This window comes from Polyodon spathula, chromosome 54 (genome assembly GCF_017654505.1).
Source record: "Polyodon spathula isolate WHYD16114869_AA chromosome 54, ASM1765450v1, whole genome shotgun sequence".
NCBI lineage: Eukaryota > Metazoa > Chordata > Actinopteri > Acipenseriformes > Polyodontidae > Polyodon > Polyodon spathula.
In genome coordinates, this window is record NC_054587.1 from 556,031 (window position 1) to 574,023 (window position 17,993).

Sequence of the window (17,993 nt, forward strand, 5' to 3'; positions counted from 1 at the left end):
CTGGTGTGAGGTGTGCAGGTTCACTGTCTGTCTCCTCTCCCTCTCTCTGTCTAGTAGCAAAATAAACCCTCAAGTGTTGTTGTCTGTTTTAACATGCACTGATATATTAGCACATTCAATACAAACGATGCAAATACATTCAATACAGTGAGATACAGAGATGCGCATTCAGCACAAGGCTAGGCTGTGAATTCTATACATTGTGGATACGTGTGTCGGAGTGGAAAACCTGAAATGACAATTCAGACAGCAGCTAATAACAGATCTCAGGCTTGAAGAGCACGGAGAGCCAGAGAGAACAGGCTGGTCTGGAGAGTTGCTTTGAAGAAGCGAAGCGATGGTAGGAGGTCCAGCGGGCCGGTGCCACGAAGGTAGAAGAACTTGTGCCACGCATTTACCGCACAGCCTTTTGAAATGATCAACGCCGGCAATAAACAAAATGCAATAAGAGTTACAGGCCATTGTAATTGTGAGACGGATATACTGTATATAATGTCCCTGTGCTTCTGCGTGCGCGGCCCCGCTGCTCTGCGCGTACACCCCCCCCCCCCCCCCCCCCCCCCCCCCCAAGTCACTCTGTGGTGCGTGCGCGGCCCCGCGGCGCGTTACGTCCCCGCTCCCGTGTTTTTGCGCGGTCTGGTCTGGAGAAATCCGATGTTTCGATTTCAGGTATGTGGCTTTAAAAAAAACAAAAAAAACAAAACAAATATTAATAATAACGCCGCTAATAATGGACTACGCTCCGGCTTGCGTCGCAAAAGTGGAAATTTAATTTTTTTGGGGCTTATTTAAGACTCGTTTGTGGGTGTTTTTCCCACATGCGGCCTGCCAAGCCTCGGGCTCGCGTTAATGAGCTGCCCGCCCCGGGTTGATAATCGCCGGGTGGTGGTGGTGGGTTGGGGAGGGAGACGGGGACCTCATCAAAACTTCAAAGGCTCCAGTTTTAAAAATTACGCTAGATCTAATTAAAAACAACAATGTTTTTCACCCCCCCCCCCCCCCCCCCCCAAAAAAAAAAAAAAAAAAAAAAAAAAAAAAAACACAAAACAAAACAAAAAACGAAGTTCATACTGTATGCCAGAAAGACAAACCTGTCTTTAAACAAACAGCATTCTGTTGTGACAAAAATCGGGGGGGTAGGGGGGGGGGGGGGGGGTAGAGGCTAATCTGAAGGGTTTCACAAATATTGCATCTTAATAATGCATTGGTATGATGCTTAATTGAAATAAATACAGCGTGTTGCTCTAACAGTCACAATACAACCGTCTATAGCTTTCCACTGAAATGCGGGGCTTTTGAGTGAAAGCCTCTTTTGTTGCCAAATTCTGTGTGTTGCACCGTGAGGCTAGCTAGGTTCAGCTTTAATAAGACAGGTTTGTAAAATGTAGGACTGGGTGCAGCAGCAGCAGGGCTAGTGTGAGTTTCTAACCCTGCTCAAACTCCTGCCTCCTGATCATTGCAATATTAATAATAATAATACTAGACTTCATTGAGGGGAGCTCTGAACCCCAGGACTGGGCAGCAGCAGCAGCAGGGCTAGTGTGAGTTTCTAACCCTGCTCAAACTCCTGCCTCCTGATCATTGCAATATTAATAATAATAATACTAGACTTCATTGAGGGGAGCTCTGAACCCCAGGACTGGGTGCAGCAGCAGCAGGGCTAGTGTGAGTTTCTAACCCTGCTCAAACTCCTGCCTCCTGATCATTGCAATATTAATAATAATAATACTAGACTTCATTGAGGGGAGCTCTGAACCCCAGGACTGGGCAGCAGCAGCAGCAGCAGGGCTAGTGTGAGTTTCTAACCCTGCTCAAACTCCTGGCTCCTGATCATTGCAATATTAATAATAATAATACTAGACTTCATTGAGGGGAGCTCTGAACCCCAGGACTGGGTGCAGCAGCAGCAGCAGGGCTAGTGTGAGTTTCTAACCCTGCTCAAACTCCTGCCTCCTGATCATTGCAATATTAATAATAATAATACTAGACTTCATTGAGGGGAGCTCTGAACCCCAGGACTGGGTGCAGCAGCAGCAGCAGGGCTAGTGTGAGTTTCTAACCCTGCTCAAACTCCTGCCTCCTGATCATTGCAATATTAATAATAATAATACTAGACTTCATTGAGGGGAGCTCTGAACCCCAGGACTGGGTGCAGCAGCAGCAGGGCTAGTGTGAGTTTCTAACCCTGCTCAAACTCCTGCCTCCTGATCATTGCAATATTAATAATAATAATACTAGACTTCATTGAGGGGAGCTCTGAACCCCAGGACTGGGTGCAGCAGCAGCAGGGCTAGTGTGAGTTTCTAACCCTGCTCAAACTCCTGCCTCCTGATCATTGCAATATTAATAATAATAATACTAGACTTCATTGAGGGGAGCTCTGAACCCCAGGACTGGGTGCAGCAGCAGGGCTAGTGTGAGTTTCTAACCCTGCTCAAACTCCTGCCTCCTGATCATTGCAATATTAATAATAATAATACTAGACTTCATTGAGGGGAGCTCTGAACCCCAGGACTGGGTGCAGCAGCAGCAGGGCTAGTGTGAGTTTCTAACCCTGCTCAAACTCCTGCCTCCTGATCATTGCAATATTAATAATAATAATACTAGACTTCATTGAGGGCAGCTCTGAACCCCAGGACTGGGTGCAGCAGCAGCAGGGCTAGTGTGAGTTTCTAACCCTGCTCAAACTCCTGCCTCCTGATCATTGCAATATTAATAATAATAATACTAGACTTCATTGAAAGTACAATACAAACATTATGAATGTCCATATCAAAGTATTGTTCATGAAAAGGAATAAATCTATCTCTTTCCCTCCCCTCTCATGCAGTCTCTGGAGGAAGACTGCCCCCTAGAGGAAGAAAGGGAGGCGCTGCACGGCTTAGTCGATGAAGACGATGATATCGACCAGTTCAACGATGATACTTTCGGGTCGGGAGCCATCGGTTAGCCTTCACACTTGTCTTTATGTATTTATTCATTGATTTATTTATTTTTTTCATCTCTTCTTGTGTCCAGTTTATTTTAAGTAGGTTTGTTTACCACTAAGTAGGTTTGTTTGCTGATTTTAACCCTTTGCAGCCCTATATGGCACCATCATCAAAATGCGTCAAGCACAGGTCTCTCTCTCTACAGAGAAAACCTTTCAACGGCCGAGTGAGACCGAAAAAAGGGTGTATCTGATAGCTCCCCCTGCACCACAGAGATAACACGAACATAACAAAGGAGAGAGCTGCTTCTGCATCCAGCGCTCGGAGAACATCACAGACCTCTGCAGGGCTTTGTGAGATGTTACAGCAATAAAATAACGTCTCGGATCGCACTGTTGAGGAGTTTGGCAATCGAGTGGTCAGGAGAGGATTGATCAGTACGCACGACTCTGAAGAGAGATGTGATCAATACAGCGAACAAGGGGTGGGGCTTGGCTGAGGATGCAGGGCTGAGTGTCCTTTTGCGATTCAGTGCCTTTTAAACCTGTTTTACTCTGATAAAAAAAAAAAAAAAAAAAGATTTTAAACAGCGCGTGTGAAAATAAATTGGACGCGCCTGACAAGCCCAGAATAAATAAACTGCAAAGGGTTAATTTATTATTATTACTCTTATTTTTAAACCAATGTCAATCTCTCCCCCTGTCCAGATGGGGACTGGAGGGAAGAACACGACCGATTGGCTGAGCTGGATGAGAAGGTGGGTGGGTCTCCCCCTCTGCAGGCCCCTCCTCCTGCTGCTGCTCCCGCCCCCTCCTCGTTACCTCATCTCTACTCGAGGGGGCTGGGGGAGAGAGGGCCGGACAGTCTGCTGCTGGGAGGGGATGAGAACCTGGCCCACAGCCTGAGGAAGCTGGTGCTGAGCGCAGAGACAGACTACAGGGAACTGGAGGACCCGGCCATCATGAGAGCCGGGCTGCAGCAGCACAAGAGGGCGCCCCTGCAGGTGAGGAGGAGTCACTGCGTCTGCAAATGTAAAAAAACAAAAAAAAATTGATTTATTAATTATAATAATTAATTGATTAAGGTTATATTTGCATCCTGAGCCGTTAGGAAAAAAAATGCATTATATCACTGTAATGGTGTGTCACAAAGTAATTTGATACTTCTTTAATATCAGCATCGCAAGGGGGTCCGTGGATTAGAAAGAAATAACAGACACGCCTCTTCAGAGGGTTACAAGAAAACAATCCCATCCCATCTGAGACCGTTTAGAAACTCCACCCTCGCTCTCGGAGTTTATGACATCACAGAAACCCTGGGGGGAATTGTTTCCCTGTAACTCATTGAAGTCTGTTTACATATATATAAAAAAACAGATTGATTTAGAATGTATCAAATTACATAAATACTCTCTCCTCCTCTCTCCTCTCTCCTCTCTCTCTCCCTCTCAGCCCAGACCCCAGTTGAACTCTGGCAGTATCTGGGACAACGCGATGGGACTGGGAGGAATGAGCATTCCCAAACCGTTACTGTCGCAGGTCCAGGTACGAAACTGAGACACACAGAGAGACGTACGAATAGAAGAGACTCTGCAGCAGCCCCTGACTCACTGTGTGTGTGTGTGAGAGACCCTGAGCGAGTCACTGAACCTCCTTGTGCTCCGTCCTTCGGACGAGACGCCATACAAACGAGGTCCTATTGGAAGAGACTCTGCAGCAGCCCCTGACTCACTGTGTGTGTGTGAGAGACCCTGAGCGAGTCACTGAACCTCCTTGTGCTGCGTCCTTCGGACGAGACGCCAAACAAACGAGGTCCTATTGGAAGAGACTCTGCAGCAGCTTCAGTTGTTGATGATGCAGAGTTCACCCCCCCACCCCCCCGGTTAGTCTCTGGAAATCTACTAAATGAAAAATTCCTAATAATTAAAAACCTTCTGCTTCCTTTGTGCTCCCTACACAGGACAGCCCCCTCATGTCAATCATCAAAGAGGTGGGGCTTCCCAAGAGGCCACCAATGGGACGGGACGAGAGGAGGGACTTGTCTGAGCGAGCCCCGCCCCCGCGCTCCACCTCGCCCGTGATTGGCAGCCCGCCGGTGACGGCAGTACCCATCGGAACTCCGCCCAAGCATCCGACTGGTCACAATCCCAGCCAGCAGGTTTGTAATATGTTCTGTTTTTTTTCTTGTTTTTGTTTTTTTTTAAATGCAATATAATCTTTTTCAACTAGAATTTTTTTTTTTTTAAAAGTGTTAATGGACATATATTTGTGTGTGTGGTTTTTTTGTAACGCTGTGTGGTTTTGCCTGCAGATTCTCTGTCCCACGCCTGTGCATGTCCGAGCCTCTATGCAACAAAGATTTCCCGGGGTTTTCAACGACCGGATGTCTCCCAATCAGCCTCTCAACCTTGCAGTAAGGAATCAGTGATGTTATAATGTCTAACCCTTTCTCTTAGGGGGGGCGGTGAGGGAGGGAGCAGTTCAATCTCTGTGCCTCAAGCCTGCCCTGGACTAGAGGGAGCCCCCTTTCTCTTAGGGGGGTGGCTGGCTGTAGATTTGACTCTTTGCTCTTGTTTCCCCAGAATTCCCAGCTGCGTGGCCACACCTTCCCTCCGGGCGTCGGCCCTGTCCTCAGCCAGCTACAGCGAGCGCAGATGATTGGAGCGGGCCAGGTAACCGTGGGAACCAAGGGAGAGGCGGGGTTTGTGTGCGGGAGAGTTGTCATGTTTTATTATATAGTCCAAAACCATTTTATTTTTCACTAAAGATGGAGTTGACTCTCATTGCAGAGCGGTTTGATCCAGTCCTGCTTTCACTAGGAGTTTAATAATAAGACACACCTGAGCTTGTTATCTAGACACACTGGGGGCTGATCAAGCTGGTAGTGAAACCTGGACTGGATCACACTGCTGTGCAATAGGAGTCTGATTCCCAGCCCTGCAATGTAATTCCAGTCTAGCGATGTTATTCCTCTCCCTGCATTATAATAATCAGTGTCTCCTGTCTACTCCTCCTCTCCCGGGCAGCCTGCCCATCTCTCTCCCAGCCACTTCTCCCTCAACCCCGCGCTGCTGCAAGGCAGGATGGGAGCGATGATGTCACCGGCGGTGGGCGGCGGGGGGTTCCGACCCTTCTTCAGTCCCTCCCCGGGACCCCCGGGGCACGGCGGCAGGGCCCCCCAGCAGTACGGCGTGACGAGGGGGGACACCACACACCTGCACCCACAGCATCGGCGCCTGCTGACCCAGAGAATGCAGCAGCAATCGGGGAGGTGAGGCGAGGCACGCCCGGCTAAGAAACACAGAAAGGGAAACCATAGAGAGGTCTGGGAAAGCATAGGGAAGCATTGTAAAGCACAGAGAGGTCTGGGAAAGCATAGGGAAGCATTGTAAAGCACAGAGAGGTCTGGTAAAGCACAGGGAAGCATTGTAAAGCACAGAGAGATCTGGTAAAGCATAGGGAAGCATTGTAAAGCACAGAGAGGTCTGGTAAAGCATAGAGAAGCATTGTAAAGCACAGAGAGGTCTGGTAAAGCATAGGGAAGCATTGTAAAGCACAGAGAGGTCTGGTAAAGCATAGGGAAGCATTGTAAAGCACAGAGAGGTCTGGTAAAGCATAGGGAAGCATTGTAAAGCACAGAGAGAGGTCTGGTAAAGCATAGGGAAGCATTGTAAAGCACAGAGAGGTCTGTTAAAGCACAGGGAAGCATTGTAAGGTGTGGTAAAGCACAGTCTGGAAGCACAGAGAGGTCTGGTAAAGTATAGGGAAACATTATAAAGCATATTTATAAAAACCTAGCTGTGTAAATTATGGTAAGGTTATGTATGACACAAGCCCATCACGAACCATAATGAACGTATCTACTCCCCTAATCCCGCCCCCTCCCCCCGGGTCCCAGGGGTCAGAACGGAGCCGGTGGGGACAGGCCACAGCGGCTCGGAGGGTCCCAGGACAGGCGACGAGACCCCTACAGCAATCTGATGACGCCGCGGGAGAAGGAGTGGGTGTCCCGCGTTCAGATGATGCAGCTGCAGAGCACGGACCCCTACCTGGACGACTACTACTACCAGGTACCGCCTTCCCGCGTTTCCGTTCCCACGCGCACATCGGTGATTTCAACCCCCTGCTTTCAAGGAAACCCCTCCTTTTTTCTTGACCCACTGGACCAGCCAGCCTCGCACACACTTTCTCGTTTTTGTTTTTCCAGAATTATTTTCAGAAGTTAGAGAAGCGACCCTCTCCGACGGACGGAGACGCTCACAAGAGAGAACACACGAAACTCATCACGCCCCAAGTGGCCAAACTGGAGCACGCGTACCGACCAGGTAATCGATAATCGATGGATTTTTTTTTTTTTTTTAAAAGCGCGCCAGGGTGTCGTTACTGGATTTTGGGTTTCTGTTCCTTTCTTCAAATCGGTTCCGATTTACGATTTTTACAAACGCACGGTCACGCCGCTGGCTTGCTGTTGGCAAAGCTGTGCGGGTTTTTTTGATCTCCAGCTGTGGGCAAAAGTTGTGAGTCGCCTGCTGTTTTTAGGATGGAGACGCAGTAGAAAATAGCTGAGGCTGATTTTCAGATGTTTCGCTTTTCAAGTCTTCAGTCAGTCGAACAAGAACCGGCTTTTGTAAAGGAGACTAAACTAACCCTGATCTATTCTCATATTATCTCTCTCTTTCTCTCTTTCTGTCTATCTCTGTGTCTCTCTCCCTCCCTCCCTCTCTTTCTGTTGCTCTGTCTCTGTCTCCTCCTTTCTCTCCCTCCCTCTCTGTCTGTGTGTCTTGTTCTGTGTGTGTGTCTCGCTTGCTCTCTGTCTCCTTTCTCTCGCTCCTCGCTCTCTCTTGCTCTGTCTGTCTGTGTCTCTCCTCGATTCTCTCTCGCTCCTCCCTCGCTCCTCCCTCGCTCTCTTGCTCTGTCTGTCTCTTTCCTCCTCTCTCTCTCTCATCTGCTTTGTGTCTCTCTCTGTGTCTCTCTCTCTCTCTCCAGTGCAGTTCGCAGGGTCGCTCGGAAAGCTCACCGTCTCCAGCGTCAATAACCCGCGCAAGATGATTGACACTGTGGTCATGACGACGCGTTCCGACGACGAGGTAAGCGCTGTGATGTCGTGGGTCATCGACTCGATCGGAGCTCTCCCCAGGAGAGGCTCAGGGTTCAACAGCTGAAATTACTCTGATTTTAACCAGAAGCAATCAAGCAGACGAAACACGTCTGGCTTTATTTTAAATTAGCTGAAGTCTGTGTATTCTGAGATCCCCAGTGGGGAGGGACAGAAATTTTAGTTTGAGACATCTTTGTAAACATTTCCAAAAATCCTTGATGAATGTAGTGGTGCTGTTTTATTTTTTTACCTTGTAACGTTGTTGTTTTGTTTTTTTTTAAACTCGTTCCTGAAAATATATATTAATTTTTTTGATTAACAAACGGCGAAGACTTTTCTGTTGCTGTGTTTAAAAGCACTGGCTCGTCGCGTTGATTCTCGGGCGTCGTGAGTATTTATGTATTTTTTTTTAACTTGAATCGATTTTGCGCTTTCTTTTCAGGAAAAGAAAGAGAAACAAGTCTGGAACAAACGCAGACAGATTCTGTACACTGTGGAGAAGGTAGGCTGTGTGTGTGTGTGTGTGTGTGCTTGATCAGCCCCCCGTGTGTCCAGGTAACAAGCTCAGGTGTGTCTGATTATTAAACTCCTAGTGAAAGCAGGACTGGATCACACTGCTGTGCAGCGGGAGTCTGATTATTAAACTCCTAGTGAAAGCAGGACTGGATCACACCGCTGTGCAGCGGGAGTCTGATTATTAAACTCCTAGTGAAAGCAGGACTGGATCACACTGCTGTGCAGCGGGAGTCTGATTATTAAACTCCTAGTGAAAGCAGGACTGGATCACACCGCTGTGCAGCGGGAGTCTGATTATTAAACTCCTAGTGAAAGCAGGACTGGATCACACTGCTGTGCAGCGGGAGTCTGATTATTAAACTCCTAGTGAAAGCAGGACTGGATCACACCGCTGTGCAGCGGGAGTCTGATTATTAAACTCCTAGTGAAAGCAGGACTGGATCACACCGCTGTGCAGCGGGAGTCTGATTATTAAACTCCTAGTGAAAGCAGGACTGGATCACACTGCTGTGCAGCGGGAGTCTGATTATTAAACTCCTAGTGAAAGCAGGACTGGATCACACTGCTGTGCAGCGGGAGTCTGTATTAAAATCCTAGTGAAAGCAGGACTGGATCACACTGCTGTGCAGCGGGAGTCTGATTATTAAACTCCTAGTGAAAGCAGGACTGGATCACACTGCTGTGCAGCGGGAGTCTGATTATTAAACTCCTAGTGAAGGCAGGACTGGATCACACTGCTGTGCAGCGGGAGTCTGATTCCCATCTCTGTTGTTGTTACTATGCTAATTGTCTCTTCTCTCTCTCTCTCTCTCTCTCAGACGTACAGCCTCCTGCTTGATGTTCAAGACTTTGAGAGGAAGTACCTCCAGACTCCAGAGGAGGAGAGGGGGGCGTTGCTGGAGGAGCGCCGCTCCAAACTGGGGGAGATGTTTGAGAATCTGCGAGGGAAGCAGACCGACGCCAACAGCCACAGGCGAGTCTAGGGGGAGCGGCCGGGCTGTGTGGGGGTTTTTTACCAACACAGGTGCTTTGATCCAAAGCGAATTCTAGAGACCAGGTGGGGGGGGGGGGGGGGGGGGGACTCTGCATCATCAACAACTGCTGCTGCTGCTGCAGAGTCTCTTCCAATAGGACCTCGTTTGTTTGGCGTGAACTCTGCATCATCAACAAGTGCTGCTGCTGGGTCTCTCACACACACACAGTCAGGGGCTGCTGCAGAGTCTCTTCCAATAGGACCTCGTTTGTTTGGCGTCTCGTCCGAAGGACGGAGCACAAGGAGGTTCAGTGACTCGCTCAGGGTCTCTCACACACCCACAGTGAGTCAGGGGCTGCTGCAGAGTCTCTTCCAATAGGACCTAGTTTGTTTGGCGTCTCGTCCGAAGGAGGGAGCACAAGGAGGTTCAGTGACTTGCTCAGGGTCTCTCACACACACACAGTGAGTCAGGGGCTGCTGCAGAGTCTCTTCCAATAGGACCTCGTTTGTTTGGCGTCTCGGGGGAAGGACGGAGCACAAGGAGGTTCCGAAGGTGAGCACAAGGAGGCTCAGTGACTTGCTCAGGGTCTCTCACACACACACAGTGAGTCAGGGGCTGCTGCAGAGTCTCTTCCAATAGGACCTCGTTTGTTTGGCGTCTCGTCCGAAGGACGGAGCACAAGGAGGTTCAGTGACTCGCTCAGGGTCTCTCACACACACACAGTGAGGCAGGGGTTCAATGCGCAATTTAACGCTGTTTAAGTTTTGACTCTGGCTGACAGTCTCTCTCGCTTTGTTTTCTCTGCCCAGATTCTCGGACGATCACTTCCTTCAGATCATGCGAGTCCGGAAAGGGAAGCACCTGGTTTCCAGGCTCCTCCCCTTCCTGTGCATGGAGCACGCTGTGGCGGTCGTCATGGCGACGGCCCGCAACCTGCCCTACATCGCCAAGAAAGACGCGCATGACGAGGTGAGAGCGACGGGAAACAACGTCTCCCATTAGTGTTCTCTGTAATTCCAGCCCAGTCCAGTGATATTAAACTGCAGTTACAATGTAATTCCAGTCCAGTCCAGTGATATTAAACTGCAGTTACAATGTAATTCCAGCCCAGTCCAGTGATATTAAACTGCAGTTACAATGTAATTCCAGTCCAGTGATATTAAACTGCAGTTACAATGTAATTCCAGTCCAGTCCAGTGATATTAAACTGCAGTTACAATGTAATTCCAGCCCAGTCCAGTGATATTAAACTGCAGTTACAATGTAATTCCAGCCCAGTCCAGTGATATTAAACTGCAGTTACAATGTAATTCCAGTCCAGTCCAGTGATATTAAACTGCAGTTACAATGTAATTCCAGCCCAGTCCAGTGATATTAAACTGCAGTTACAATGTAATTTCCAGTCCAGTGATATTAAACTGCAGTTACAATGTAATTCCAGTCCAGTCCAGTGATATTAAACTGCAGTTACAATGTAATTCCAGTCCAGTCCAGTGATATTAAACTGCAGTTACAATGTAATTCCAGCCCAGTCCAGTGATATTAAACTGCAGTTACAATGTAATTCCAGTCCAGTCCAGTGATATTAAACTGCAGTTACAATGTAATTCCAGTCCAGTCCAGTGATATTAAACTGCAGTTACAATGTAATTCCAGCCCAGTCCAGTGATATTAAACTGCAGTTACAATGTAATTCCAGCCCAGTCCAGTGATATTAAACTGCAGTTACAATGTAATTCCAGTCCAGTCCAGTGATATTAAACTGCAGTTACAATGTAATTCCAGTCCAGTCCAGTGATATTAAACTGCAGTTACAATGTAATTCCAGTCCAGTCCAGTGATATTAAACTGCAGTTACAATGTAATTCCAGCCCAGTCCAGTGATATTAAACTGCAGTTACAATGTAATTCCAGCCCAGTCCAGTGATATTAAACTGCAGTTACAATGTAATTCCAGTCCAGTCCAGTGATATTAAACTGCAGTTACAATGTAATTCCAGCCCAGTCCAGTGATATTAAACTGCAGTTACAATGTAATTCCAGCCCAGTCTAGTGATATTAAACTGCAGTTACAATGTAATTCCAGTCCAGTCCAGTGATATTAAACTGCAGTTACAATGTAATTCCAGTCCAGTCCAGTGATATTAAACTGCAGTTACAATGTAATTCCAGTCCAGTCCAGTGATATTAAACTGCAGTTACAATGTAATTCCAGTCCAGTCCAGTGATATTAAACTGCAGTTACAATGTAATTCCAGTCCAGTCCAGTGATATTAAACTGCAGTTACAATGTAGGAAACTGCATTCCAATCCAGTCTAGTGATATTAAACTGCAGTTACAATGTAATTCCAGTCCTAGTGATTTAAACTGGAGTTACAATGTAATCAGACTCCCGCTGATATTAAACAGCAGTTGTGATTCCAGTCCTGCTTTCACTAGGAGTTACAATAATCCAGTCCAGACTCCCGCTGCACAGTTACAATGTAATTCCAGTCCTGCTTTCATATTAAACTGGAGTTTTAATGTAATCCAGTCCACTCCAGTGATATTGCACAGCAATGTAATTCCAGTCCAGTCCTGATATTTTTCACTAGGAGTTTAATAATTAGACTCCCGCTGCACAGCAGTGTGATCCAGTTACCTGTAATTTCAGTCCTAGGAGTTTAATAACTGCAGTTACTGTAATTGCACAGCAGTGTGATCCAGTCCTGCTTTCACTAGGAGTTTAATAATCAGACTCCCGCTGCACAGCTAGTGTGATCCAGTCCTGCTTTCACTAGGAGTTTAATAATCAGACTCCCGCTGCACAGCAGTGTGATCCAGTCCTGCTTTCACTAGGAGTTTAATAATCAGACTCCCGCTGCACAGCGGTGTGATCCAGTCCTGCTTTCACTAGGAGTTTAATAATCAGACTCCCGCTGCACAGCAGTGTGATCCAGTCCTGCTTTCACTAGGAGTTTAATAATCAGACTCCCGCTGCACAGCAGTGTGATCCAGTCCTGCTTTCACTAGGAGTTTAATAATCAGACTCCCGCTGCACAGCGGTGTGATCCAGTCCTGCTTTCACTAGGAGTTTAATAATAAGACACACCTGAGCTTGTTCCTCACACACACACACACACACACACACACACACACACTAACACACACACACACACACACACACACACACACACACACACACACACACGGGCACTCTGTAGCTGATCTGATCTGTGCTGCTGTTGTTTCTGTTCCAGGTGCTGCCCTGGCTGATAGAGCCCTTCTCTATAGTCATCCAGCACTTGACCAGCGGTCCGCTGACTGACTTGTTACAAGATCTCACTGGCCTACCGGGGGGGCCCTCCGAGCTGAACAGCTATACCGGGAACCAGCAGCAAGCCCAGTCGCACACCAGTACAGGGCAACTGGGCAAAGTGCTGCTCAGCAAGGTGAGAGAGAGAGAAGGGAACACCTTAGAGACACTGCCAATAATGAGAACAAGGGAACATTATTCAGCAGCTTTCACTGGACTCTATGAAGCTGAGGGAGTTCATTCTATATAGAGGGGGTGCAATTCAATATGTTAACAAGGGAACATTATTCAGCAGCTTTCACTGGACTCTATGAAGCTGAGGGAGTTCATTCTATATAGAGGGGGTGCAATTCAATATGTTAACAAGGGAACATTATTCAGCAGCTTTCACTGGACTCTATGAAGCTGAGGGAGTTCATTCTATATAGAGGGGGTGCAATTCAATATGTTAACAAGGGAACATTATTCAGCAGCTTTCACTGGACTCTATGAAGCTGAGGGAGTTCATTCTATATAGAGGGGGTGCAATTCAATATGTTAACAAGGGAACATTATTCAGCAGCTTTCACTGGACTCTATGAAGCTGAGGGAGTTCATTCTATATAGAGGGGGTGCAATTCAATATGTTAACAAGGGAACATTATTCAGCAGCTTTCACTGGACTCTATGAAGCTGAGGGAGTTCATTCTATATAGAGGGGGTGCAATTCAATATGTTAACAAGGGAACATTATTCAGCAGCTTTCACTGGACTCTATGAAGCTGAGGGAGTTCATTCTATATAGAGGGGGTGCAATTCAATATGTTAACAAGGGAACATTATTCAGCAGCTTTCACTGGACTCTATGAAGCTGAGGGAGTTCATTCTATATAGAGGGGGTGCAATTCAATATGTTAACAAGGGAACATTATTCAGCAGCTTTCACTGGACTCTATGAAGCTGAGGGAGTTCATTCTATATAGAGGGGGTGCAATTCAATATGTTAACAAGGGAACATTATTCAGCAGCTTTCACTGGACTCTATGAAGCTGAGGGAGTTCATTCTATATAGAGGGGGTGCAATTCAATATGTTAACAAGGGAACATTATTCAGCAGCTTTCACTGGACTCTATGAAGCTGAGGGAGTTCATTCTATATAGAGGGGGTGCAATTCAATATGATAACAAGGGAACATTATTCAGCAGCTTTCACTGGACTCTATGAAGCTGAGGGAGTTCATTCTATATAGAGGGGGTGCAATTCAATATGTTAACAAGGGAACATTATTCAGCAGCTTTCACTGGACTCTATGAAGCTGAGGGAGTTCATTCTATATAGAGGGGGTGCAATTCAATATGTTAACAAGGGAACATTATTCAGCAGCTTTCACTGGACTCTATGAAGCTGAGGGAGTTCATTCTATATAGAGGGGGTGCAATTCAATATGATAACAAGGGAACATTATTCAGCAGCTTTCACTGGACTCTATGAAGCTGAGGGAGTTCATTCTATATAGAGGGGGTGCAATTCAATATGATAACAAGGGAACATTATTCAGCAGCTTTCACTGGACTCTATGAAGCTGAGGGAGTTCATTCTATATAGAGGGGGTGCAATTCAATATGTTAACAAGGGAACATTATTCAGCAGCTTTCACTGGACTCTATGAAGCTGAGGGAGTTCATTCTATATAGAGGGGGTGCAATTCAATATGTTAACAAGGGAACATTATTCAGCAGCTTTCACTGGACTCTATGAAGCTGAGGGAGTTCATTCTATATAGAGGGGGTGCAATTCAATATGTTAACAAGGGAACATTATTCAGCAGCTTTCACTGGACTCTATGAAGCTGAGGGAGTTCATTCTATATAGAGGGGGTGCAATTCAATATGTTAACAAGGAAACATTATTCAGCAGCTTTCACTGGACTCTATGAAGCTGAGGGAGTTCATTCTATATAGAGGGGGTGCAATTCAATATGTTAACAAGGGAACATTATTCAGCAGCTTTCACTGGACTCTATGAAGCTGAGGGAGTTCATTCTATATAGAGGGGGGTGCAATTCAATATGTTAACAAGGGAACATTATTCAGCAGCTTTCACTGGACTCTATGAAGCTGAGGGAGTTCATTCTATATAGAGGGGGTGCAATTCAATATGTTAACAAGGGAACATTATTCAGCAGCTTTCACTGGACTCTATGAAGCTGAGGGAGTTCATTCTATATAGAGGGGGTGCAATTCAATATGTTAACAAGGGAACATTATTCAGCAGCTTTCACTGGACTCTATGAAGCTGAGGGAGTTCATTCTATATAGAGGGGGTGCAATTCAATATGTTAACAAGGGAACATTATTCAGCAGCTTTCACTGGACTCTATGAAGCTGAGGGAGTTCATTCTATATAGAGGGGGTGCAATTCAATATGTTAACAAGGGAACATTATTAATTCCAGCCCAATCCAGCAGCTTTCACTGGACTCTATGAAGCTGAGGGAGTCTAGTGATATTAAACTGCTGTTCTCTCTCTCTCTCTCTCTCTCTCTCCCCCTCAGTTTGGCGTCACCCTACTCTATCTGATTCTCAGTCAAGGAGAGAGGCTCATGAGCGGCGACTCAAACTCGGAGCTCGCCGAGAACAACAGATGGTGAGCAGAAGAAAACGCCCCTGTTCTAGAATGTTCTAGACTGTTAAATAAATAATAATTCTGTTCTAATTGTTAAATAATTCTGTTCTAAGTTTACTTTCTCGGCTGGCATTTCTGCCGTCTTTTACTCTTCTGTCTGTGCTAGACTTGAAGTCCTGTTACAATGGAATTCCATATAGTCAAGGGGATATAAAACCCTAGGGACCCCCCCCCCCCCCCCCCCCCCCAGTGCCCGTATTAAACTGCAGTTACAATTTCATTCCAAGCGAGCTGTTAATTATTGAACTAAACCCTTAATTGAACTGCTCAATTATCTTAATTAGGCAGTTTATTTTTTAAAATTGTTTTCGGCTCTTGCACAGTTCCAGATTTCAAGTTGTCTGTAACGTTTTTATCAGTAGCCCGAACTCTGCAACTGGTTTCAGAGCTGAAAACCGTTTTCGAAAGGTCTAATTTAAGTTAATTGATCAGTTCCGTTAACCCTTAGCGGTCCAATTTATTCTCGCAAGCGCTGTTTAAAATATTTTCAGAGTAAAACAGGTTTAAAAGGCGCTGAATCGCAAAAGGACACTCAGTACTCTAATCTCAGTCCAGTCTAGTGATATTAAACTGCAGTTACAATGTAATTCCTCTCCTGTCACTCGATATTAAACTCAGTTACAATGTAATTCCAGAGTCCGTTATTTTATTGCTGTAACATCTTACAAAGTAATTCCAGCCCAGTCCAGTGATATTAAACTGCAGTTACAATGCGGAAGCAGTCCTCTCCCTTGATTTGTGTCTGTGTTATCTCTGTGGTGGATGGAGCTATTTCCTGAGTGAAGATTTTTAGAGATTTGTCGCTGTCTCGTTTTTTGTTGAATGCGATTTTATTTTTGGTGCGTCTCTCTCCAGGACGGACCTGGTGTTCGGAGTGACTCTGGAGCTGCTGAAGACCCCGACGGCCTCTCTGGCTCAGCCAGCCTTCACCCCCCCTGCCCTGCTGTCCTTCTTCTCTCGCTATGTGGACCGACAGAAACTGAACCTGCTTCAGGATTAAGCTGCAGTTGAATGTAATTCCAGTCCAGTCCAGTGATATTAAACTGCAGTTACAATGTAATTCCAGCCCAGTCCAGTGATATTAAACTGCAGTTACAATGTAATTCCAGTCCAGTCCAGTGATATTAAACTGCAGTTACAATGTAATTCCAGTCCAGTCCAGTGATATTAAACTGCAGTTACAATGTAATTCCAGTCCAGTCCAGTGATATTAAACTGCAGTTACAATGTAATTCCAGTCCAGTCCAGTGATATTAAACTGCAGTTACAATGTAATTCCAGTCCAGTCCAGTGATATTAAACTGCAGTTACAATGTAATTCCAGCCCAGTCCAGTGATATTAAACTGCAGTTACAATGTAATTCCAGCCCAGTCCAGTGATATTAAACTGCAGTTACAATGTAATTCCAGCCCAGTCCAGTGATATTAAACTGCAGTTACAATGTAATTCCAGCCCAGTCTAGTGATATTAAACTGCAGTTACAATGTAATTCCAGTCCAGTCCAGTGATATTAAACTGCAGTTACAATGTAATTCCAGTCCAGTCCAGTGATATTAAACTGCAGTTACAATGTAATTCCAGTCCAGTCCAGTGATATTAAACTGCAGTTACAATGTAATTCCAGTCCAGTCCAGTGATATTAAACTGCAGTTACAATGTAATTCCAGCCCAGTCTAGTGATATTAAACTGCAGTTACAATGTAATTCCAGCCCAGTCTAGTGATATTAAACTGCAGTTACAATGTAATTCCAGTCCAGTCCAGTGATATTAAACTGCAGTTACAATGTAATTCCAGTCCAGTCCAGTGATATTAAACTGCAGTTACAATGTAATTCCAGTCCAGTCCAGTGATATTAAACTGCAGTTACAATGTAATTCCAGCCCAGTCCAGTGATATTAAACTGCAGTTACAATGTAATTCCAGCCCAGTCCAGTGATATTAAACTGCAGTTACAATGTAATTCCAGTCCAGTCCAGTGATATTAAACTGCAGTTACAATGTAATTCCAGCCCAGTCCAGTGATATTAAACTGCAGTTACAATGTAATTCCAGCCCAGTCCAGTGATATTAAACTGCAGTTACAATGTAATTCCAGCCCAGTCCAGTGATATAAACTGCAACAATGTAATTCCAGTCCAGTACAGTGATATTAAACTGCAGTTACAATGTAATTCCAGCCCAGTCCAGTGATATTAAACTGCGGTTACAGGAGGGAGGGAGGGGTGGATGGATGGATGGAGGGATGGGTGTCACTGACAGGCTGGTTTTGTGTTTTTCAGATTGTCTCCCAAGCCAAGGTAGAAGTCGCTACGAGGTGAACTTGGAACAATTCTCGAGACCCGAGTGTCTGTCTGTCTGTTTGTCTGTTTGCACACAAAACAAGAAACGTTTGCCGCTACACATCCATGAAACGAAATGAAACGAACAATGGTCTTTTTCAGGGCTTCTCAAACCCGGTCCTGGGCGACCCCTGCTGTGGCTGCTGGTTTTCATTCCAACCCAGCCCTCAATTA

At 45.9% G+C, this 17,993-nt stretch overlaps 1 protein-coding gene across 1 annotated transcript; it reads left to right on the forward strand.

The window, feature by feature from the left end:
- Window positions 1-590: 590 nt before the first annotated feature.
- On the forward strand, window positions 591-17,993 carry LOC121307275 (protein PAT1 homolog 1-like). Its single transcript, XM_041239451.1, has 18 exons — window positions 591-669; window positions 2,831-2,945; window positions 3,638-3,933; window positions 4,382-4,474; window positions 4,890-5,087; window positions 5,241-5,342; window positions 5,512-5,601; window positions 5,956-6,200; window positions 6,828-6,999; window positions 7,137-7,254; window positions 7,916-8,016; window positions 8,470-8,529; window positions 9,362-9,516; window positions 10,327-10,486; window positions 12,758-12,949; window positions 15,347-15,438; window positions 16,333-16,483; window positions 17,760-17,993. Exons 1-17 carry the CDS (start codon window positions 655-657, stop codon window positions 16,475-16,477), a joined length of 2,349 nt encoding a protein of 782 aa, XP_041095385.1. The 5' UTR covers window positions 591-654; the 3' UTR covers window positions 16,478-16,483; window positions 17,760-17,993.

Bases quoted from the DNA above. Each gene is read 5' to 3' on its own strand.
- LOC121307275 (XM_041239451.1), top strand. The intron at 5,088-5,240 runs GTTTGTAATATG...TTTTGCCTGCAG, and splicing joins GTCACAATCCCAGCCAGCAG to ATTCTCTGTCCCACGCCTGT. The intron at 8,530-9,361 runs GTAGGCTGTGTG...TCTCTCTCTCAG, and splicing joins TTCTGTACACTGTGGAGAAG to ACGTACAGCCTCCTGCTTGA.